At 40.3% G+C, this 25,842-nt stretch overlaps 1 protein-coding gene across 1 annotated transcript in view; it reads left to right on the top strand.

Annotated features, from left to right (window-relative positions):
- LOC141165092 (cadherin-related family member 4-like) overlaps window positions 1-25,842 on the top strand; it is a 184,882-nt gene that overhangs the window by 122,022 nt on the left and 37,018 nt on the right. The window contains exons 13-17 of the mRNA XM_073650730.1: window positions 4,046-4,226; window positions 5,388-5,547; window positions 16,060-16,165; window positions 16,334-16,549; window positions 18,149-18,294. Coding sequence (XP_073506831.1) covers window positions 4,046-4,226; window positions 5,388-5,547; window positions 16,060-16,165; window positions 16,334-16,549; window positions 18,149-18,294 — 809 coding nt within the window. The remainder of the gene's footprint in view (window positions 1-4,045; window positions 4,227-5,387; window positions 5,548-16,059; window positions 16,166-16,333; window positions 16,550-18,148; window positions 18,295-25,842) is intronic.

Genomic DNA, 25,842 nt, shown 5'->3' with positions numbered 1-25,842 from the left:
GCAAAAAATAGGCTAATACTAATCTGGCTGGGGCTGCAGGGCCCAAGGCTGCAGAAAGGCTCCTCTATCTACTCCTATATAGTGTGTTTGGAATCAATTTAGCTGAATACGGATGGAACCACCACACTAATAGGAGATATCAGGAAAAATTATGAATTGGCAATAAAGGACAATGTATGAGGCAGTGACACACACTGAGTGCACTACAACCAGACGGGGTTGAAGCACACACTACAGGGTGAGCTGCACTCACACACCAGACCTTGCAGACAGCGGTGAACAGTACAGATGCAGAGCACTGTGCACTAGCGCTGCAAGACCAAAAAAATTTCTCTATCTACTCCTATATAGTGTGTTTGGAACCAATTTAGCTGAATACGGATGGAACCACCACACTAATAGGAGATATCAGGAAAAATTATGAATTGGCAAAAAAGGACAATGTATGAGGCAGTGACACACACTGAGTGCACTACAACCAGACGGGGTTGAAGCACACACTACAGGGTGAGCTGCACTCACACACCAGACCTTGCAGACAGCGGTGAACAGTACAGATGCAGAGCACTGTGCACTAGCGCTGCAAGACGGAAAAAAATTTCTCTATCTACTCCTATATAGTGTGTTTGGAACCAATTTAGCTGAATACAGATGGAACCACCACACTAATAGGAGATATCAGGAAAAATTATGAATTGGCAAAAAACGACAATGTATGAGGCAGTGACACACACTGAGTGCACTACAACCAGACGGGGTTGAAGCACACACTACAGGGTGAGCTGCACTCACACACCAGACCTTGCAGACAGCGGTGAACAGTACAGATGCAGAGCACTGTGCACTAGCGCTGCAAGACCAAAAAAATTTCTCTATCTACTCCTATATAGTGTGTTTGGAACCAATTTAGCTGAATACGGATGGAACCACCACACTAATAGGAGATATCAGGAAAAATTATGAATTGGCAATAAAGGACAATGTATGAGGCAGTGACACACACTGAGTGCACTACAACCAGACGGGGTTGAAGCACACACTACAGGGTGAGCTGCACTCACACACCAGACCTTGCAGACAGCGGTGAACAGTACAGATGCAGAGCACTGTGCACTAGCGCTGCAAGACCAAAAAAATTTCTCTATCTACTCCTATATAGTGTGTTTGGAACCAATTTAGCTGAATACGGATGGAACCACCACACTAATAGGAGATATCAGGAAAAATTATGAATTGGCAAAAAAGGACAATGTATGAGGCAGTGACACACACTGAGTGCACTACAACCAGACGGGGTTGAAGCACACACTACAGGGTGAGCTGCACTCACACACCAGACCTTGCAGACAGCGGTGAACAGTACAGATGCAGAGCACTGTGCACTAGCGCTGCAAGACGGAAAAAAATGTCTCTATCTACTCCTATATAGTGTGTTTGGAACCAATTTAGCTGAATACAGATGGAACCACCACACTAATAGGAGATATCAGGAAAAATTATGAATTGGCAAAAAACGACAATGTATGAGGCAGTGACACACACTGAGTGCACTACAACCAGACGGGGTTGAAGCACACACTACAGGGTGAGCTGCACTCACACACCAGACCTTGCAGACAGCGGTGAACAGTACAGATGCAGAGCACTGTGCACTAGCGCTGCAAGACCAAAAAAATTTCTCTATCTACTCCTATATAGTGTGTTTGGAACCAATTTAGCTGAATACGGATGGAACCACCACACTAATAGGAGATATCAGGAAAAATTATGAATTGGCAAAAAAGGACAATGTATGAGGCAGTGACACACACTGAGTGCACTACAACCAGACGGGGTTGAAGCACACACTACAGGGTGAGCTGCACTCACACACCAGACCTTGCAGACAGCGGTGAACAGTACAGATGCAGAGCACTGTGCACTAGTGCTGCAAGACGGAAAAAAATGTCTCTATCTACTCCTATATAGTGTGTTTGGAACCAATTTAGCTGAATACAGATGGAACCACCACACTAATAGGAGATATCAGGAAAAATTATGAATTGGCAAAAAAGGACAATGTATGAGGCAGTGACACACACTGAGTGCACTACAACCAGACTTGGCTGAAGCACACACTACAGGGTGAGCTGCACTCACACACACAGACCTTGCAGACAGCGGTGAACAGCACAGGGAACTGTGCACTAGCACTGCAAGGCACAGTGATTTAGAAAGTAGCTTGGGTAAAGCAGTATAGAGCAAATAGGTAGCTAAAACTGTCCCTCAGAACAACAGCGTCCTATCCCTAACTGAATTCACAGCAGAGTGAGCTCAAAATGGCGGCGGTGGCTTTTATAGTGCATCATGACATCATTTCAGCAGCCAATCACAGCCATGCCATTAGTTAAGATGCCTACATGCCTAACAGGATGTGCCCACACTTCTTAGGATCCTCATTGGCTGAATAAAATGAAAATGTCTCATTGCATTATGGGAACTTCCGATTCCGGTATACGATATTGCAAAAGTATCGGAATTAAGTATCGGAATTCCGATACCGCGAATATCGGCCGATACCCGATATTTCAGTATCGGAATGCTCAACACTAACGGTGATTAAAGAAGATCAACAAAGCGGATTTCTTCACCAAAGGAATCAATGTAATCAGTATTACAGTGCCACTACAGCCATTGCTTTACTTTACATTGCAAAATTGTTCTGACAGGTTGTCTTTAAAGGTACTCTTTTCCCAAACTTGCAAAAAAAACTATGAATATAAAACTACAAAAAATGGATTTCTTCATCAACGGTATCAATTCAATCTGTGTTACAGCAACACTATAGCCGTGTCTTTACATTGTAAATTTGTGCTGGCAGGTTCTCTTTTAGGTACCCTTTTTTGAAACTTGCAAAAATAACTATACAACAATTGGCTGAACTGCAAGTAACAGTACCCAAATTAAAGCACCATAATTGCCTATGATGCTTTAGTTCACATCACAAACTCCCAGTTCAGCCATGTATTGTGGCCATAATAGGAATTATAAAATACAGTTGTGTGAACATTCCCTTAGACCAGGGATGTCAAACTCAAACACACAGAGGGACAAAATGAAAAACTTGGACAAAGTCAAAGGCCAACCAGTATACAGTATAATGGGCCCCACATAGTCCTCCATACAGAATAATGGGCCCCACATAGTCCTTCATACAGTATAATGGGCCTCACATAGTCCTCCATACAGAATAATGGGCCCCACATAGTCCTCAATACAATATATTGGGCCTCACATAGTCCTCCATACAGTATAATGGCCCCCACGTAGGGGTGGCAGTTCTCGTGTCGCGGGCCAAATATAATCACTCTGCGGGCCAGATTTGGCTCACAGGCCCGAGTTTGACATGTATGCCTTAGAATGATGTAGCTTCACTGACTTCAGAGACAAATATATGGGCATCTTCTACTTTGGGTGGGTTCTGACACATATGAACTTTTTATGTCTGAAGATACTTGCATGTCAAATATCCAATAAAGTTCAACGACTGCCTGAGTTTTCAGGAGGAACTATATTGTGATTATTTCTTTATTTTTACACACTTATATAGCGCCATTGATTTAACATTGCTATATAGACAAAATCACTGTTTTCCTATCAGTATGTATTCAGAATGTGGGAGGAAACTAGACTGCCCAGAAGAAACTCATGCAAACACGGGGAGAAACAAACTCCTTGCAGTTGGTATCCCTGGTGAGATTTGAACCTAGAACCCCAGCGCTGCAAACTACGCTGCTAATCACTGAACCCATGCTGCCTAAGTAGAGTACATGAGATTAGTGAAATATCTCACTATCAATAAGTATGCACAGCAATCTTTCTTTAGTCCCTCATATATCAATTACCATAATATTCTATGTTTTGGAAAAGGAGAGTTGAATGTAAAAAAATAATTGTCCTTTTTGCAGATTTTTAATATGAACTGATGCAGTGATATTCTATTGTCTAATTGTCTGGAAAATATATTCATTTTGAAAATGTTTTATTTCAACCTTTCATATGTCAGATTCTGGAGAAATCAAAATAGCCTATTTATTGGACTATGAAGATCCAAATATTGTTCATGAGCAGCGATTAATTGTCCATGCGTTTGATAATGACAGAGTTCACATAACAGTAGCAGAACTAACAGTGAGAGTAATTGATGTTAACGATAACTATCCACAATGTGAAGGCTACCCCAATATGTGAGTACAAGATTCAATGCAACTTAACTGATTACGAACAGTAGGTACTTGGAGCCATACTGTTAACCTGCAGGAAATACAATGTGAAACATGTGCAGGTGTCTATTGAAGTTATAATCTCCCTACAACTGCTTGCTCCCAGTCATTATGACGGCCCAGGGTTGTGACAAGCCAGCGGTCTCTAAAAAGTCAGGGCACTATAATCACTACCAATGCTCCTTTAATGACATTCTGCTCAGCACGCCCTCTACAGAGCAGGATGTCAGTCACATAGCGGCCATTATTTCCGCACCCTCTCTGAGTACTGAGAGCTGCCTGCAGACAGCACTGTTGCCGCCCCATTGACTCGAAGCAAGCAACTACAAGAAGAATATACCTTCAATCACTGCCACATGGCTGCAATGCCAGTTAGAAGTTAACTTGTTTAAAATGGTATTTAATTGCAGATTACCACTATGGCTGCAGGTAAATACTTTTTTTGGGACAATTTCCTTTTACATGTTTAATTTTATTTCAAAGCATAATCTGTATGGAAGTGTTGAGAATGCTAAGTGTAAAATCAAATTTAACAGATTTCTCTCTGTCCGATTCATCTGAATGCATTTATGGAAATCCATGTGCATTATGCTTGCGAGCGGGGTCCTCGCTCCTCCTGTACCAGTCGCCGACTTGTATTGTTCAAATGTATTGTAATTGTTTGTGCTATGTATATCCCTTTCACATGTAAAGCGCCATGGAATGAATGGCGCTATAATAATAAATTATAATAATAATTATGCAAAAATAATCCATTTAGGATTAATTGAAGTGATTTTCAAGTCACGTATATTTGTGATATAAATTTCTTTCATGTCAGCATATGCGTAAACAGTAATATATCAACTGAATAGGAGCTGAGCTTCAGTTCTCAGCAATGGTCATTGTACAGAGTTGAGGTCTTACTGCCATTGGGCTGCCGTGTGTCAGACCCCAATGATCTGATATTTATGACTGATATCATTATCATAGTAGTAGACAAACCAGTTAACTTGATGTTATTGAATATGTTTCTGTCATGGCATCAGTAACCAGTAATTGGCACTAGTACTATGATCAGTTTTTTAGATATATTTTATTTACAGTGAATATTATGTACTTGACTATGTCTTTGATTTTTATTAGGATTCAAGTTGCTGAAACAACTGCCATAAACAGCCCTTTGCTGCAAATTAAATGTGTGGATAAAGACTTACAGGAACCGAATAATGTTCTCAATTATAAGATGAATCCTTTGGATGAGTTTTCAGCAAAAAAGTTCACTCTCACTGGCAATACAATTATTGTGAGTTAAATATAATATGCACAGTTATCTTTCAGTGTGACTCACCAATTATTAAAACTTTTTGAAACTAAAATAAAAATACAATAAAGCATGCTAGACATATAGTCACAAACTTCAACTTCAGGGGCATAGCTACATTTGATTCAGAGGTAGCATTTGCATCTTCATCCTAATGTCTGCTGCAACTCTTAAGACACCAGTATAATAAATAGCACAGTAGGGACTCTGCTGTTAGACCATGGTAGTTGGCTGGGGTACTGTGCAAATTTTGCATTGGAGCGCTGGAGCATTTCAGCATAAATTATTTTGCTGTTGTAGATTTAAAGTATCATTATATTACAGCTATAAAAATGGAGTTGAAAGGTCTGTATGAATGAAAAGCATAAGTGCTTCCTTTATATTCCCCATTCCTTTCTAATCAATTTCTGGCTTTCATGTTTGTCTTAAAATAAAATTGTGTGAAACCTCTATTACAGTTTTGGCTAAACGGTTATAAATAAGTAAATAGTTGAGCTAAACCTGTACAAAAATGTCATATATGAAAATGTGAGCGAGAATCCATAGCCAAATGCACAATTGTGTTTTTCTTTTTTTAATAGAAAGGGGTAGGGAGGGAGTTGCATGCATTTTTTATGCTTTGGACAGATATTATGTTAGTGAACATGCTTTTTGTCATTGTTTTCAAACCACGGTACAATGGGTTGTCAGAGCAGCAAGTCTAAGGCAATTCCCCAGAATTACTTTTTCAAGAAAAAATAAACCTCTGAAAACAACACGCCTGTCTTATTGATGGGGAGTGAAGGAGTAAGATTCACATTATTCATTAAAAACCACGGGCAATTTAATGAATTAGGAGTGTCTTAAAAGTGCTTTGTGCCTCTGCCAGAGATTACTGCAGTCAGGGACTGGAGGACATTTTTGGCTAAAGTTAAACCAATAAAGTGACATAACTTTTCATGAATTGGACGAGCGGGCACGGCCACCTCCACACCACCAATACACCTCCCGTTTTGATGAAGCTGGTGTTGACACAGAGGGTGGAGTGGTTAATATAGGGGGGGAGAGGAAAAAATGTGTTGACACAGAGAGGGTGAAGTAGCTAATAAAGTGGGGGTAAAAAAAGTGACACACAGAGGGTGGAGTGGTTAATACAGTGGGGGAAAAAATAAAAAAAAAGTGGGGAAGTAGAGGAGAGCAGGGAAGAAAATTAAAACATGATCAAGCAGATTGATATGTAATACATAGAGAAGTGTGTGAGAGAGAATTTTGAAGGGATATAAAAGTAAAAAATAAAAAGATGAAAAAAAAATAGAAGACGAAAAAAGGATAGTGAGACAAGCAAGATTAGAACTTGTCTCAATGTGGGATTGATTTAACCCAAGTTAGGAGATTCATGTGTGTGGGTATATGAGAGTCCAGAGTGAAGTGAAGAAGAGAAAAAAATAAAGACGAAAAAAGAAAAGGAGAGAGATTTTAAATAGCTTGTGTAGAAAATAAAATTAAGTGGTCACTCTTGGTGTCCTGAGGAGCAGATAGGAGTATACAAAAGTACCACAGGGAGAACCGTAAAAAAAAAATGTTTTTAAAACATTAGAACTTTGAATTCTTTTCCCATTTTCTAGTACACAATATGGTAAAACCAATGATGTTGTTCAAAAGTATAACTCATCCCGCAAAAAACAAGCCCTCACATGGCCATATTGATGGAAAAATAAAAAAGTTATGGCTCTGGGAAGAAGGGGATCAAAAACAAAAAAAGCAAAAACTTAGAAACACAAGGTGGTAAAGGGGTTAATAATATAGCAAAAATATAAAGGAATAATAAAAGTACAGTAAGTACAGTATATAAATGTGTATGTATATGTACAGTATATAAATATATACAGTACAGACCAAAAGTTTGGACACACCTTCTCATTTAAAGATTTTTCTGTATTTTCATGACTTTGAAAATTGTACATTCACACTGAAGGCATCAAAACTATGAATTAACACATGTGGAATTATATACTTAACAAAAAAGTGTGAAACAACTGAAAATATGTCTTATATTCTAGGTTCTTCAAAGTAGCCACCTTTTGCTTTGATGACTGCTTTGCACACTCTTGGCATTCTCTTGATAAGCTTCAAGAGGTAGTCACCGGAAATTATTTTCACCTCACAGGTGTGCCCTGTCAGGTTTAATAAGTGGGATTTCTTGCCTTATAAATGGGGTTGGGACCATCAGTTGTGTTGTGCAGAAGTCAGGTGGATACACAGCTGATAGTCCTACTGAATAGACTGTTAGCTGTTTTTTTCTTGCCATAATACAAATTCTAAGTAAAAAAAAAACGAGTGGCCATCATTACTTTAAGAAATGAAGGTCAGTCAGTCCGAAAAATTGGGAAAACTTTGAAAGTGTCCCCAAGTACAGTTGCAAAAACCATCAAGCGCTACAAAGAAACTGGCTCACATGAGGAACACCCCAGGAAAGGAAGACCAAGAGTCACCTCTGCTTCTGAGGATAAGTTTATCCGAGTCACCAGCCTCAGAAATCGCAGGTTAACAGCAGCTCAGATTAGAGACCAGGTCAATGCCACACAGAGTTCTAGCAGCAGACACATCTCTACAACAACTGTTAAGAGGAGACTTTGTGCAGCAGGCCTTCATGGTAAAATAGCTGCTAGGAAACCACTGCTAAGGACAGGCAACAAGCAGAAGAGACTTGTTTGGGCTAAAGAACACAAGGAATGGATATTAGACCAGTGGAAATCTGTGCTTTGGTCTGATGAGTTCAAATTTGAGATCTTTGGTTCCAACCACCGTGTGTTAGAACCCTCCTGTTAGTCTTTTTTTCTATTTTGTTGGTCACATGACTTTCTGCCTATATAATCCAGCTCCGCCCTTCTGGCTTTGCTGGACTTCAGTGTTACATTTACTCTTAAGCTAGCCAGGTGCTTTGTACCTATCTCTGTAGTTTGCTTGGTCCTTGGACCATTAGTACTTTTTGTTTGTTTGTCTTTTCTCTGCTACATTTTCTGTTAGGAGGTGTCCAACTATTTCCCAGTCCTTAGTTCTTCTAGGGACCCCTCCCTTATATCTATAGGTTTGCGTTCAGACTAGCCGAGGACTTAGGCGGGTCTGTTCACAAGGAACAGGTCCCCCGCTGCATCGTAAGGAATCAGCGTAGTCCTATTGTAGGGACAGTCTTCCTATCTTTCCTTAGTGCTTGTAGCAGTTCATAACAGTAAGTCCAGCCAAAAAATAAAACACTCTAAGGAAAGAAATCCAGATTTCAGCATGGTGTCGGTTCAGGAGTTGGCTCAACGCCTGCAGGGACTGTCTTTGGAGGTGGCCGAGCTCCAGCAACACGTGAGTAGCTGTCCTGGAGCGCATTTTGTGGAGCCGAAGGTAGGACTGCCAGATTTTTTTATGGTAAACAGCAAGATTTTTTTTCCTTTAAAAACGCTTGTTTATTATATTTTCGTTTAAGACCCAGATCCTCTGGGAATGAATCACAGCGCATTGGGATTATAATGTCACTTTTGCGCAAAGAACCACAGGGATGGGCCTTTTCTCTCCAAGCTAATGATCCGTGTTTTAGATCAGTGGAAGATTTTTTTTCTGCTATGTGGTTGTTGTATGATGATCCATATCGAGTCTCATCTGCTGAAACTGAATTAAGACGTTTGAAGCAGGGATCAGGTGATGTGGAAAATTATTGTACATACTTCAGAAGATGGTCGGCTGAAGTGGAATGGAATGACTCTGCATTAAAATGTCAGTTTCTTGCTGGTCTAGGTGAAAGGGTTAAAGATCTGCTGATTGCCTTCCCTACACCTGGAACCTTGCAGGAGGAAATGCAATTAGCTATACGTGTGGACAGGAGACTGCATGCTAGGATTAAGGAAGAGAAATCTACTGCAATGGCAGCTCCTAGTTTTCAGAAGGTCTGCTCGGAAGGTGGAGAACCGATGGAGATTGGGGCGATGTCACCCCACTCTCAGGAAAAAGACCGCAGGTTTGCTAAGGGATTATGTTTTTATTGCGGTAAATCTGACCACTTTATTAAGAACTGTGTGCTTCGTTTGAACAAAGAAAAAAAAAAGGTCAGTTACGCCCGTATAGCTTGTTTAAATTCAAAGGGAGTATTTCTTTCTGGGAGCACCTCATTCCAGGAGGAATTGATTGAATTTCGGGTATTTGTGGATTGTGGTTCTACACTCCATGTGATTGATAAGGGATTTTTGGAAAAAATTAAAATTAGAATCCAAACTTTTGTCATCTCCTATTTCTGTGGTTGCTGTTGATGGCTCTCCCTTGAAATGTATTACTCACAAGGTTTTTGAACTTCCCCTCACCATTAATGGTATTCACCAAGAGAATTTGGATTTGGCGGTATTAAATAATTTGCCTTCTCCAGTAGTTTTGGGGTTACCTTGGTTAAAACTGCACAATCCTGTACTGGACTGGTCTACCAATGAAATTAAGTCTTGGAGTTCTAAGTGTTATGATAAATGCTGTAATGGTCGCATTGCTGCTGTGGAAAAAGGGGAATTACCTGTACCTATTCAGGATTTTTGGAAGTTTTTTTCTGAGGAGGAGTCGCAAGTTTTGCCCCCTCATAGGGACTATGATTGCACCATTGAGATTGTCCCTGGAGCTACTCTTCCCAAGAGTCGCTTATTTATTCTGACTATCCCTGAGAGAAAGGCCTTGGAGGAATACATACAGACAAGCTTGGCCGCCGGCCACATTAGACCTTCTAAGTCACCTGTGGCTGTTGGATTTTTTTTTGTAAAAAAAAAGGACGGCGGTTTACGTCCATGTCTGGACTTTCGCGAAATTAATAAAATTACCGTACGCAATTCCTACCCACTGCCATTAATTCCTGACTTATTCAACCAGTTAGTGGGGGCCAAGTGGTTCTCTAAAATTGATCTCCGGGGGGTATACAATTTGTTACGAATGAAGGAGGGTGATGAATGGAAAACTGCTTTTAACACTCCGGTGGCTCATTTTGAGAATCTGGTTATGCCTTTTGGTCTTACCAATGCACCAGCGTTTTTTCAGAACCTTATTAATGACATCCTAAGACCGTTGATCGGTAAGAATGTGGTGGTATATTTGGATGACATTTTGATTTATTCGCCGGATCTGGAGTCTCATTGGCAGAGCGTACGTGAGGTATTGCAGTTGTTAAGTGACAATTCACTTTTTGCTAAGCTGGAGAAATGTGAGTTCGCTGTGCAGAGAATTAGATTTTTGGGCTACATTATCTCCACCGAGGGCTTTGAGATGGACCCGGAGAAGGTTCAGGCGGTGCAGGAATGGCCTAGGCCTATTGGTTTGAAATCGATACAGAGATTTTTGGGTTTCGCCAATTATTACAGAAAATTCATTAAGAATTTTTCTATAATTGTTAAGCCGCTGACCAATCTCACCAGGAAAGGTGCGAATACGGTTCAGTGGACTACTGAGGCCATTGAAGCTTTTGTGTATCTCAAGGAGAGGTTCAGTTCTGCCCCCATCCTTATGCAGCCTGATGAGACCAAGTCTTTTTTGGTTGAGGTTGATGCTTCTTCGGTGGGGGTCGGTGCTGTTTTGTCTCAGGAAAACAAGGATGGAGTACATCCCTGTGCTTTTTTTTCAAAAAAATTTTCTGAGACCGAACTTAATTACGATGTTGGTAATCGGGAATTCCTGGCGATTAAACTCGCATTTGAACATTGGAGTCATCTCTTGGAAGGTGCTAAATTTCCCATTCAGGTTTTCACTGATCATAAGAATCTGATCTATCTTGATGCTGCCAAGCGCTTGAATGCCCGTCAGGCTAGGTGGGCACTTTTTTTTCGCAGTTTAATTTTTCTGTTACTTACATCCCGGGTACCAAGAATGTAAAAGCTGATGCTTTATCTCGCAGCTTTTCTCCCATGGTTGGTACCGAGGAGGAGGAGAGTATTTTACAGGAAGGTGTTGTGATAGCAGCATTGGACTCCGTTTTGAAAGATGGGATTCTGAAAGCCCAGGAGAATGCTCCATTTAACACTCCCCATGGGAGGTTGTTTGTGCCTAGGAACTTTAGGAGAGATTTGTTTGTGGAGTGTCATGAGTCTCGGTTGGCAGGTCATCCTGGAATTTCTAAGACTAAGAGACTTGTAGGTCGCAGTTTTTGGTGGCCTGGGTGGCAGAAGGAAGTCATTAAGTGGGTGCGTCAATGTGCTGTGTGTGCTAAATCTAAGTCTTCACATGCTCCTGCTGCGGGGTTGCTTTGCCCTCTGTAGGTTTCTAGTGCACCTTGAACGCATCTTGCTATGGATTTTATTACTGACCTTCCTGCCTCTGAGGGTTTCACTGTCATCTGGGTGGTCGTGGACCGTTTTAGCAAGATGTGTCACTTCGTTCCTTTCATCAAACTGCCCTGCGCTAAGACACTCGCTAAGGCTTTTGTTAAGGAAATTGTTAGACTCCATGGGGTTCCTACCGACATTGTTTCCGATAGGGGACCTCAGTTCGTGGCTCGTTTTTGGCGTGCCTTTTGTGACAGGTTGGGAGTTCATTTGTCATTTTCATCTGGATATCATCCTGAATCTAATGGACAGACTGAAAGAAAGAACCAGGATGTTGAACAGTTTTTGCGTTGTTTTGTGGCTGACAATCAAGAGGGGTGGTCTGAGTTTCTGCTACTTGCTGAATTTGCTCTTAACAACCATACATCCTCTTCTGCTGGGTGTTCTTCTTTTGTTTTGTTGTACTGGGAGACATCTGTCGTTTGGGTCATTCCCCAAATTGATATCGGCTGTGCCGGAGGAGGAGAATTTTTCCGGTGATTTGGAGAGAGTTTGGACTGATGTACGTTGTAACCTTCAACAGGCTAACAAAAAATCCAAGAGGTACTTTAACAGGAAACGTCAAGAGGTTTTGTTTACGGTTGGTGACATGGTTTGGTTGTCCTCTAAGAATCTGCGATTGAGGATTCCTTCTAAGAAATTGGGCCCGAAGTTTGTAGGGCCGTTTAAGGTGCTTCAGGTAGTTAACCAATCTGCCGTTAGGTTGGAGGTTCCTACCTCCTGGAAGATTAATCCGGTGTTTCATGTTTCCGTATTGAAAAAAGCTGATGTTTCTGATAGGGACGCCACTGTCTCTGTTCCTCCAGGGGTGGAAGACGGTGAATATGAAATTTCTCGCATTCTTAATTCTAGATGGCATAGAGGGAGTTTGCAGTATCTCGTCGCTTGGAAAGGTTTCGGTCCCGAGGATAACTCCTGGGTAAGGGCGGATGATGTCTCTGCTCCTAGACTTGTCAGAGCGTTTCACAGGAGGTTTCCTGATAGACCTGGGCCTGGAGGATCCGGAGGATCCTCATAGAAGAGGGGGTACTGTTAGAACCCTCCTGTTAGTCTTTTTTTCTATTTTGTTGGTCACATGACTTTCTGCCTATATAATCCAGCTCTGCCCTTCTGGTTTGCTGGACTTCAGTGTTACATTTACTCTTAAGCTAGCCAGGTGCTTTGTACCTATCTCTGTAGTTTGCTTGGTCCTTGGACCACTAGTACTTTTTGTTTGTTTGTCTTTTCTCTGCTACATTTTCTTCTAGGAGGTGTCCAACTATTTCCCAGTCCTTAGTTCTTGTAGGGACCCCTCCCTTATATCTATAGGTTGGCGAACAGACTAGCCGAGGACTTAGGCGGGTCTGTTCACAAGGAACCGGTCCCCCGCTGCATCGTAGGGAATCAGCTTAGTCCTATTATAGGGACAGTCTTCCTATCTTTCCTTAGTGCTTGTAGCAGTTCATAACACTGTGTCTTTGTGCGATGCAGAAAAGATGAACGGATGGACTCTACATGCCTGGTTCCCACCGTGAAGCATGGAGGAGGAGGTGTGATGGTGTGGGGGTGCTTTGATGGTGACACTATTGGGGATTTATTCAAAATTGAAGGCATACTGAACCAGCATGGCTACCACAGCATCTTGCATCGGCATGCTATTCCATCCGGTTTGCGTTTAGTTGGACTATCATTTATTTTTCAACAGGACAATGACCCCAAACACACCTCCAGGCTGTGTAATGGCTATTTGACCAAGAAGGAGAGTGATGGGGTACTACGCCAGATGACCTGGCCTCCACAGTCACCAGACCTGAACCCAATCGAGATGGTTTGGGGTGAGCTGGACCGCAGAGTGAAGGTAAAAGGGCCAAAAAGTTCTAAGCATCTCTGGGAACTCCTTCAAGATTGTTGGAAGACCATTTCCGATGACTACCTCTTGAAGCTCATCAAGAGAATGCCAAGAGTGCGCAAAGCAGTCATCAAAAACAAAACAATAGGATCTTTCTTTAGTATAAAAAACAGCGTCACCAATTTAACCTCAATGTAATCACATTGTTCAGCTCATGCACCTCCTCCTCCATCTCCGAAATGACCACATCAGTCACAAGCTGACAGCACTGCAGCACTACCTTTGCCAAGTGGGAACAGGCTGTGCTGAAGATAACATGCTTAATGCTTAATTGACAAACCGCCCAGCACTGCAGAGTTGTTGAAAGCTGTAACACAGCAGCCTGATCTGTGGCTCTCACCGCTGTGCATACAGCCAGGCATGATCGTGTGTGACAATGGGCAGAACCCGGTGACAGAGAAATGACAGCCGGAGTAAATATGGTTTCCCTCTAAGCCAGTCCTTTCACCAAGCTAAATACAACTCTCAGCAAAATAAGTTGTGGACTGGCTCTGTACCGTCCCTGGCCACATTCACCTGTCCACGTGTTTGTGGTTAGGCTGTCCTTCCCAGTAAGTGCACTGGGGAGGGCACGGGTAATATTGTGTCACCCGTGCTTGTGGAAGGCGGAGGCAACACCGGCAGAAACAGTGGCGGCTGGGGACTGAGTATGGACACCCGGACGCTGCCGGCATGAGGTTGTGAAAAGCTTCCGCCTCCACGAGCTTAAAAGGCCATATTTCAAGTGCAAGCAGCTGCCCAGAAATCTAGCAGCTTAGTGTTGTGGCCTGTGGGTGGGTGGGTGGCTGGCTGCATACTTGCACTTGCATTCCAAGTAACAGAAAACTAAGCAGATGGTTGCCTCTATCATTATCATGGCCTCACCTTGGCACTATGAACTCTCCTGAAGGAGAAGCCTGGGCCTGCCGGAGGAGTCTCCGGTTCTCTGGTGGGTTGCGAGTTGATGTTGGACGGGCTGCCATTGCTTCTGCAACAAGCTGCATCAGAGGACATCCTGGGAGAAATGACATGCAGGGTAGAAACGGTTTCCCTCTATGCCAGTCCTTTCACTGAGCTAGGCGGTCCTTCCCAGTAAGTGCACTGTTGTGGGACCCGTGCTTATGGAAGGCAGTGGCGACACAGGGAAAAACAGTGGCGGCTGGGGACCGAGTATGGACACCTGGCCGCCGCCAGCATAAGGCTATTAAAAGCTTCCGCCTCCATGAGTCTAAAAGGCCACATTTCAAGTGCAAGCAGCTGTCAAAAATTTGGAAGTATAGTATTGCAGCCTGTGGGTGGGTGGGTGGCTGGCTGCATACTTGCGCTTGCATTCCAAGGAATGGGGTAGGGACAACTGAACGCTGCACTGGGACAAGGACAAGGACGGTGATTGTTGCAAGTCTGCAACGACAGGTGCATGGCGGGAAGCATCTTCACATGCACCAAGGATCACTTATGATGGACACACTTTTAGGCAGTGACCTGTGAGTCAGAAATGCTTCCAGAGGTCTTCTCCATGCTGTTCCCATGTCTTTTCAGCACTGTATGCATGTGTCTGATGATGTGTCACACACCACATGGCCAGATAAGGTTGGAAAATGTTAAAATGTAATTTCCCAGTGAATGCATTTGTCTTTGTTGAAAGCAATGCAAAAGTGCAAAAACGCATCAAAAACGCTACGTGTGAACATAGCCCAAGGTGTGGAGGGGTATTTTTGTTTTTGGTTATTTATTTTGCTTTATATACATTGTACATGTCATGGAAAGGATGTTCCTTAACATATTTCCCAGGAAAATCCATTTTGGTTTCATTTTGGTATGTTTTATTGTGAGTCCGTAAAAGTGGCGTAATACCTGTGACAACGTTGTTGACAGCAGTGACCTGGGAGTCAGAAATGCTCCAGGGGTCTTCCTCATGCTGTTCTCATGTCATTTGAGCACTGTTCCCATCGATTTGGGCAATTTTTAGGCCCTCTGCAGACCGCCGGGGGTAGCCACCTGAAAAAATGCTCGAGTTTCCCATAGACTTACATTGGGCTCGTTGTTCGGGTCGAGCACCCAAGTATTCCAATTTGCTCGACCCAAGCAACGAGTATCCAAGCATTTTAGTGCTTGCTCATCACTAGTTACTATCATGTTCTATATAACTGCATCACCTTTCATTAAATATCAGTATTATTTCTACCATTACTGTTACTTCTAATCCCAACCTACATGAAGATTGATTGAAAATGGTTATAAATTATTTAGATCACTAAACAGAGGCAATATTTTATCACACATTTTTAATGTGTTTTTATCTCTTATTGTAAATAGTCTGGACCAATGGCTTTAGATTATGATGACGTGGAATTTGCAGGCATGCAGTTCAGACACATACTACGTATTGATGTTTCTGACTCAGGAACACCTTCTCTAACAAGTAAGGCACTGTTAATTTCACTATATCATTTTTCATTAAAGTAAATGGGAAGAAATATCATAGAAAATATAAACAGAACTATTTTAATTTTCTGAAAAAATGTTAAAATTATCCAGCTGTGGACTCAAATATTGAATTGTATTTCTAACACTGTTTTACTTCTTCTAGGCACAGTCACTGTGATTGTACTAGTAACACGTGTCAATGAATTTTATCCAAACTCATCAACAAATGTGTTTAACGTGTTTGAAAACAGTCCAGTGGACTCGCCGGTGGGAACAGCCAAATTTACAGACATTGACTGGCCATTCAATAACATCAAATTTACTTTCGCTGGTGGAGATTATGGCAATCCTCCAAAGTTCTACATAGAGCCAAACACAGGTGCTAACATTATTTTGCATGAAGAAAGCTATTACTGAATCTCAGTGATTTATGGCTTTGTCAGATGAGCATATATTCTTTCCATACGTTGTCTTTGTGCTAAAAGGACTGCACACAGAGAGCACTGAGATCAATGCAAATGAAAGGAATATTTCAGAAAACATTTCTACACTCGGACCAATGGTGTTCATGTAAAAAATCACAACTTGCACCATTCTGACCCATTTTTCTGGTAAGACTTACCCATGAAACTCAATGGTATTCATTTTTACAAGATCCACTGGAAAAATTACATAGAAACTGTGTTTAGCCTTATTCTTTTCAATTTTTGATGTATAAAACAGATGCCATATGGATATCAAAAACTGATATATGGATGACTCATGAAATACCATATAGATGAAAGATCATAATTTTTTTCTAAATTAAAACCTTAATATTTTTCATATGCTCGTCTGAACACAGCCTTAAATTCAAATTTAAAGTTTAGCTCTACTCTAAAACATTTTGATATTGTGTGGAGTTAAGGAAAAATTCAGACTTCTGTGCATCAGAGTCCGAGTACAGAGCATGATGCATGTACTTGCCACAAATTTCCTAATCCAAATTTGAAAGCCTCATATATGTCTACTGGGCTGTCAAGTTCAGGTCAGGATACCCACAGCCATTTGTTCATCGCAGTCCATACTCGGACCATGATACCCAGACGTCTGAATTTGGCCTATCTCTTAATCCTTAATCAGCTTCATTTGGGTTTTCTGGGACTGCAAAATTAAATCCGATCAGTGGGCATTTCACACTCAAATCCTTCGCGATCATTCTCAGTAGGTTCTTGGTACATGTTTTTTTCATTGTTTACCAGGTACAGCTAAATATTCCATAGTCTTCATTTCTGGTACTGCAGCTCAGCCCTAATTACTTGAATGGAATAAAGCTATACTGAGATGTAATGTGCGGCCCAGCCACAACTAAAAATACGGAGATGTGCCTTGGAACAAAAAAATGTGTAGTACTTAACCCGAAGCCCTGCAGTCAATTGATAAGTGGAGATGATAGTTAGCCACCTAGTAATCTGTTATTAATGGTCTATTCTAGGCCATAAGTTTTTCAGTCCCCGATAACCTACCTGAAGAGGTTTTCCTATCTAAATGTGATGTAAAATGGTTCAAATATACCATCACTTTATAATCAGTTAGGTTTGGGGTAAAAAAGATTCTGAGAATAAAAGGCATACAGTGCTGGCTTAGTGCTGCATCATCCTTATTATTTTTTGCTCCACAGCCGTGTTTCCTGCTACCTGTGCAGGGTACTGCTGGTGGCCCATTCATTTTATTGGGCAAGTCCACAACTTCCTGCTCAGACGGGTGGCCGCTGCGCAGGGGTGAAACAGTGAAGGCGACACAGCACTCAATTAGTAACTTCCAAGAAATTAACTATTCCCAAGTAATTGTAGATTTCTAGAGATAGAGACATGTAAACTTTTTCTTCTTACACGTAAAAGTGATATAAGAAGCTCATATATAAAACAATATGTATTAATTAATGGCTGTTGTCAATTTAATGTAAAAGTAGAATAATAAGTGAAATATAATTTACCAGGTATTATCAAAGTCAGAGATACATTGGATTTTGAGAAGAAAAACAAATATTCAATAACAGTGCAGGCAATTGACCTCAACAATGATGTAGAGGCGGACCCCCTGAAGCAGAGAAAGAATTCAGAACTTGTCACCATTAACATAATCGTAAGTATCCTACAGAAATCCCTTGTCAATATACATACAGTATGTATGTGCCTTTATTTCACCACTGTTTAATGACTTTTTATTTAATTCACCTTAAATTTTGGCTGTGCAGAATCCCATGATACACTTACAGGAATGCCTGATTTTGCAGTAAATACTTGGTTAGAAGATTACAAAGTACAGGATATTTATTTTAGGTCCATGTGCATAAATCGCTGTGCACAGACAGTGGTAGTGAATGTGATACACATGAGCAATTTTCCACACAGATCCTTTTGCAGTTGAGACAGCGCAATCTTCACTAGCACTTTAAAATGCATTCCAGCTGCACATGGACCCAATCACTTTCTAAATTTGTGGCTAAGGCTATGTGCCCACGATGCAGAAATGAAGCAGAAATTTTACTGAGCATTTCTGCATCTGCTTGGCAGAAAAACGCATGTGGTTTTTACATGCGTTTTTGACGCATTTTTTATGCGTTTTTTATGCATTTTTGCATGCGTATTTGCCATGCATTTTTCCAGTGCATTGTGTAGGCAAATGCGTATGCAAAAACGCACAAGAATTGGTCATGTCCGTATTTTTTCTGTGAATAAAATCTGCGCAGAAAAAATCCTGACCATGTGCACAGAACTTGCAGAATGTCATAGGAAGTCATGGGATAAGGTATGCAATGCTTCTCTGGAGCGTTTACGCGCTGCAAATACGCACCAAAAAACGCATCGTGGACACACAGGCTTAGACTGTTCTAAGAAATGTAGCATTCATATGAACCTAGCCTTAACTGCAGTCTACTAATGAATCAGCTGATTTTTGGTGAGCTGCAAAAAGTTTTTTTATTACCAGCAGAAGTTCCGTGTGAAAACTAAAAGTTAAAATAAATAGGTGGCCATGTATGACATAGTTGTACCAAATTTAATGGAGCAGAAGTCTCAGTCTACCAACTTCCAACTCTGAATCATAGAAAGATGTACTGAACAGATATCCCCTTTCTTTGACATCTTTTTTTCTTAATTGGGCATATGGACATGGTTTGTATGGTTGGGAATACCCCTTTCTTTGCAATTGTATTTAAGGGTTAATTTTATTGCCCCCGCTATTCTTTTTTTTTTTTTTTTTTTTTTTTAGCTATCTTAAGTAATAATATAGGAACAATAACAATATAGCATATAATATAATAACAATTTATACAACCTTTATTCCAAAATGTTGGAACGCTGTGTAAAATGTAAAGAAAACAAGAATGCAATGATTTTAAAATTTCTTATAGCCATTATTTTATTCGCCACAGAACACAGGTCAGAAGTTGAAAGTTAGGCATTTCAATCCATTTCATGAGTAAAAATGTACTCATTTAGATATTGATGGCAGAAACTAGAGATGAGTGCATCAATCTGCGGAGGATCGAGTTTGAGTCGAATTTCCTAAAATTTGTGGTTTCACGCAAATTCACAGGTCGCGAAAAAAATGCTGAAGCATCAGAGAGAAGTCAAATGTCTTTTTGCATAGTCGCACAGGCTTCCTCTTCATGTCTTACAGCTATGACATATAGCGGATTATCATATTTTGCCAGTACCTGGGAGCATAGTTTGTACAGCAAAGTTGTTTACAATCTCCTGAGTCACTGGGTAAGTCTCTCTCTCTTCTGTAGTGTGTAAGCTCTTATGATCAGCAGGATCCTCTCTCTCTTCCTGCCTCTCTCTGCTGTAGAGAGTAAGTTCTTATGGTCAGCAGGGTCTTCTCTCTCTTCCTGCCTCTCTCTGCTATAGAGAGTAAGTTCTTATGGTCAGCAGGGTCCTCTCTCTCTTCCTGCCTCTCTCTGCTATAGAGAGTAAGTTCTTATGGTCAGCAGGGTCCTCTCTCTCTTCCTGCCTCTCTCTGCTATAGAGAGTAAGTTCTTATGGTCAGCAGGGTACTCTCTCTCTTCCTGCCTCTCTCTGCTATAGAGAGTAAGTTCTTATGGTCAGCAGGGTCCTCTCTATCTTCCGTAGTGTGTAAGCTCTTATGGCCAGCGGGGTCCACTCTCTCTTTATCTCTGTCTCTCTCTTCTGTAGTGTGTAAACTCTTATGGTCAGCAGGGTTATCTCTCTGTTGCTGTCCTATATAATGCAAGCTCTATTATCAGTAACGTCCTTTCTAGCTTCTGTAGATGTACTCTTGTAAAGATCAGTGGGGTCCTCTCTCTCTCTTCTGTAGTATGTAAGCTCTTATGGTCAGCTGGGTTATCTCTCTCTTTTTCTTTGTCTCTCTGTCCTGTAGAATGTAAGCTCTATTTTCAGCGGTGTCCTCTCTGTCTCCTGTAGTTGTAAGCTTGTTCATCTCTCTCTGTCTCTCTTTTCTGTAGTGTGTAAGTTCCTATGGTCATCGGGGTCTTCTTCCTCTCTCCTATAAAGTTTAAGCACTTATGGTCAGCTGGGTTCTCTCCTCTCCCAATGTGTATTTTCAGAACAATTACAAGCTTTCCAGTGTTGAGATTTGCACAAATCGAATTCGGGGGGAACATGCGGCTAAGTCGGCATCTTTGAATTTCAAAAGATCTGCTCACCTCTAGCAGCAACACATCTTAAAAAAGTTGGGATAGGGCCATGTCTACTCTTGTATATATTTCCTCTTCTTTTTACAACAGTCTGTAAATGTCTGGGAAGTGAGACCAAGTGCTGGAGGTTTTTTTTTTAGAGGAATGTTATTCCATCCTTGTCTGATGTAGGATTCTAGCTGCTCAATAGTTTTGGGCCTTCTTTGATGGATTTTTGTTTTCATAATGCACCAAATGTTTTCTATTGGTGAAAAGTCTAGACTGCAGGTGGCCAATTCATCAAGCAAACTCTTCTTCTGCAAAACCATGCTGCTGTAATGGATGCAGTATGTGGTTTAGAATTGTCTTGCTGAAATAGGCAATGCCTTCCATGAAAAACACATTGTCTGGATGGCAGTGTACTGTACCAAAACCTCTATATAATGCTCAGCATTGATAGTGCTTTCATGATGTGTAAGATACCCATGCCATAGCCATTAATGCAGCCCACTACCATCAGAGATGCAGACTTTAGAATTGTGAACTGTTAACAAGCTGGATGGTTCCTCTCCTTTGAGTCCGCAGAACACTGTGTCCATGATTTCTATAAAGAATTTCACATTTTGATTCATCTGACCACAGAAAAGTTTTCCATTTTGCCTCAGACTATTTTAAATGAGCTTTGACCCAGAGAAGAGGGCAGCATTTCTGGATTATGTGAGCATGTATGGATTCTTCTATATATACATATAGCCATGTATAGAGCTATAATTGCATTTGTGGACTACACAGCAAAATGTGCTCATAGACAATGAATTATGCAAGTATTCCTGAGCCCATGCAATGATTTTCATGACTGAATAATACCTATTTTTAATGCAGTGCTGACTGAGAGCCTTTAGATCAGTGTTCCCCAACTCCAGTCCTCAATAGCCACCAATAGGTCATGTTTCAGGATTTCCTTAGTATTGCCCGTGATAGAATTATTGAAAATTGACCCTGCAGCTGTTTTTCATTAGTACCACCTACTTTTCCAGCCTTTTAATAGCCCTGTCCCAACTTTTTTTTTTTTTCGATTTGTTGCTGCCATAAAGTTGTACATTAAGTTTTCTTTTTCAAATGAAATGGAAAATTGTCTCCCAACTTCTGATATGTGTTCTATGTTCTGTTGTGAGTAAAATATGGCTATAAGAGATTTCCAAATCATTGCATTCTAGTTTTCTATTTATTTTATACAGTGTCCCAACTTTTTTAGAATTGGAGCTGTATAACATATTAATTGTAGCATCACATTAAAGTATTATTCCCAGTTTCTAAGATGAATATATTTGTAATGGGTTTCTAAAAAATAAGCAACTTTGCAAGACACTTTTTATTAAAATTTGCCTCTGTTCTCCTCCTATCATTATTTTGTTTTTGTATTGTTTACTACTCATTGCAAGGAGATCATCCAATGCTGCCAACAAGGATCAGTGGCCAAACATGTACAGCGCTTACAGGCTCTTTCTGGGTGAACTTGTAAACATGTTGGGAAGCTGGGGAGCCGGGCCATCCTGAAAAAGAATAGAGGAATAACCCTTTATTGTCTTTTGTCAGCTGAATATTTATATTTAATATTAACATTTTTCATTGTACCACACTGAAATGCTGAACAAATGATAACATATCAAATTAGACATGTACAGTATCAGTAAATGTCAAGACAATCCATAAATTTCTGTTTAACTTGTGCTGAGCCGGTTCATTTACTGCCAATATTTATCCTGATTTTGTTTAGCTAACAATCAGTTCTAGTACTCATCTGATTGTAGATTTCAGATTGCAATGCAATGTATGTCTATATTCCCCAGCAACCATCTAAGTGTCATATAACAAGACTAAGTAGTATTCTTTGCCATTGTACGCATGTAATTATGGCAAGAGACAAGTTGGCCACTTACATGATTGCTTTCTTTTAAATTGGAGCCAGGCTGGGAGCATTATGTTTTGTAGCTTTAGTAACGAAAGCCTTAACAGCTCTCACTTGTCTGTGCTTCTGTGCTTTTAAAATTGTACTTTACTGCTTTCATTCATTGCTAATATATACAGTATATATACCTATATTATCTATATACAGTCATGGCCGAAAGTGTTGACATACTTGAAATTGTTCATGAAAATGAAGTTTTTCTCTCAGAAAATTACTGAAATTACACATGCTTTGTTATACACATATTTATTTCGTTTTTGTGTATTGGAACAACACAAAAAAAACAAAGAAAAAAGGGCAAATTGGACATAATTTTACACAAAACCCCAAAAATTGGCTGGACAAAATTGTTGGCACCCTCAACTTAATATTTGGTTGCACACACTTTGGAATAAATAACTTCAATCAATCGCTTCCTATAACCATCAACAAGGTTCTTACACCTCTCAACTGGAATTCTGGACCACTCTTCTTTTGTAAACTGCTCCACGTCTCTTACATTTGAAGGGTGCCTTCTCCCAACAGCAATTTTAAGATCTCTCCACAGGTGTTCAATGGGTTTTAGATCTGGACTCATTGTTGGTCACTTCAGAACTCTCCAGCATTTTGTATCCATCCATTTCTGAGTGCCTTTTGAAGTATGTTCGGGGTCATTGTCCTGCTGGAAGACCCATGACCTAGGACGTCAAGCCCAGCTTTCTGACACTGGGCACTAAATTGTGACCTAATATCATTTGGTAATCTTCAGATTTCATGATGCCTTGCACACAGTCAAGGCACCCAGTGCCAGAGGCTGCATAACAACCCCAGAACATCTTTGAACCTGCAACATATATTAATGTAGGTACTGTGTTCTTTTCTTTGTAGGTCTCACTCTATTTTTAGTAAACAGTAAAATGACAGCAACAGCTTGAATTTCTTTGGAACTTGATTGGGGCTGGTTATCCACCATTCAGGCTAACATGCATTGTAACCTTTCATAAATTTTTCTCCGCCATCCACATCCAGGGAGATTAGCTACAGTGCCATGGGTTGTAAACTTCTTGATTATGTTGTGCACCGTGGACAAAAGAAGATCAAGATCTCTGGAGATGGACTTGTAACCTTGAGATTGTTGATAATTTTCAACAATTTTGATTCTCAAGTCCTCAGACAGTTGTCTTCTCCTAATTCTGTTCTCTATGCTTAGTGTGACACACAGACACACAATGCAAACATTGAGTCAACTTCTCCCCTTTTTATCTAGTCTCAGGTGTGACTTTCATATTGCCCATACCTGTTACTTGCCACAGGTGAGTTTGAACGAGCATCACATGCTTAAAACCAAGTTGTTTACCCACAATTTTGGAAAGGTGCCAACAATTTTTGGGGTTTTGTGCAAAATTATGTCCAATTTTCCTTTTTTCTCTGTTTTTTCTGTTCCAATACACACAAAGAAAATAAACTTATGTATTTACAATATATATACCGCTTGTGGCGCTGATTCTCAACACTGAATAAATTGAGATGTTTTGATCATTTGTTTTTCATTTTTTTTATTATTTGCATATCATTAACTTGTCTATTGCTTCTGTTATTTCCATACTTCCACTACAGTTTCTTCTTGGTATTGCAATCTCAGTGTTCAGGAGTGTACTATGGGTCACTTCAAATGATTTTCTTCAAAATGTTGAATTTTGTGTGGTTATTATTTCTTTTATTTGCAGTCAGTTGTTGGCTGAAAGTCAATAGAAATGTATGAAATGAAGGTAACATTTTGTTAGGCAGCTTTCATGTAAAATGTTTTTTTTAATTGTTACGGTTTTTCAGAAACACAGCATTGTATACTTTAGGTATTTTTTTCAGTTAATTATTCTCTCCCAGACCTCTATTGTTTTTTTTTTCTTCTTGATAGGTTAATAAAATGCATGCATAATGTGACTTGCATTTTTATTGCATTTTTTTTTTTATTATAATTCACTTGATTTTTATGCTACATTTACACATTTTGGCCAAGTTGCCTTTTTGCCACAATAGTGATGGACCCACAATATGGCTACAATGTGTAAACAAGCCTAAGAGAAATCTTGGAATCACTTGATCAAAAATCCCACTGCCGAGAAGAATGGCAGCCTATGCGCACTAAGCAATCTAATATAGCTTGCACAATACTCATCGTTTGCTTTAATCTACCTGTGTAAACTGGCAGTCAAATGAGTGCTGATTGGTACAAGATTAACGATCAGTGGTCTTATTGTGCCACCGGCCAATCTGTGTAAACAGTTCCTTATGAGCATACTTCTACAAGCTTCATGCACAACTATTGATAGACATTTCTATGAGTGTGTCTAATAATATCTGCAAATCAGATATATCAGAGAATTTTTTGTTTGTGAACTTGATACAGTATCTTATGGGGCTATTAATACACTGACCATCATTATATCTCATGCTATTTAAAAGGTGAACAAGCAGTGGCTTCATGGTTTGTGTTACTGAAAATATAATAATATATATTCTTATTGATATTTAACAATGACAAACATGTTTTAGAAATGTAAGGTGACATAAACAAACTGTTGAGTAAAGATATACTGTATATTCTGTATGATGGTATTTGGCAGAAGTAATATCAGTAAATTATTCTTTGCTGCTGTTTCTTTTTGTTACTTGCCATTTATATAACCTACATCAATTTTAGCATACAAAAGTTCTGGAGCACTCTGTGCTGGAGGCCCCACGGAGACCAAGTGGATAGTCATAGAGGTGTATACATGAATGTTTTCCAGTATGTCCTTTTAATGTGTATTAATATTTTATTAGCTATGGGCTTGCTCACATGAGCGTATAACACGGCCAAGTGCTATCCAATGTTTTATCGAATAGCATAGCACTCAGCCCATTGTTATACTATGGGGCAGTGCCGACTAGCACTTTTTTTTCTCATGCTAATTCGCCATGAGAGAAAAATCGCAGCAAACTGAGAGTGTATCCAATAATCAGACCATGCGCTCCCATACAAGTCTATGGGTGCATGTAAAACTCAGATGACATCTGAGTGCAGTCCGATGTACGCTCACAGAGA

The sequence above is a fragment of the Phyllobates terribilis genome, unplaced genomic scaffold (assembly GCF_046119375.1).
Source record: "Phyllobates terribilis strain yellow unplaced genomic scaffold, ASM4611937v1 Scaffold_11__3_contigs__length_659146591, whole genome shotgun sequence".
Classification (NCBI taxonomy): domain Eukaryota; kingdom Metazoa; phylum Chordata; class Amphibia; order Anura; family Dendrobatidae; genus Phyllobates; species Phyllobates terribilis.
The sequence above is the reverse complement of the archived record's forward strand: the minus strand, read 5'-3'. Positions and strand labels throughout refer to the sequence as shown.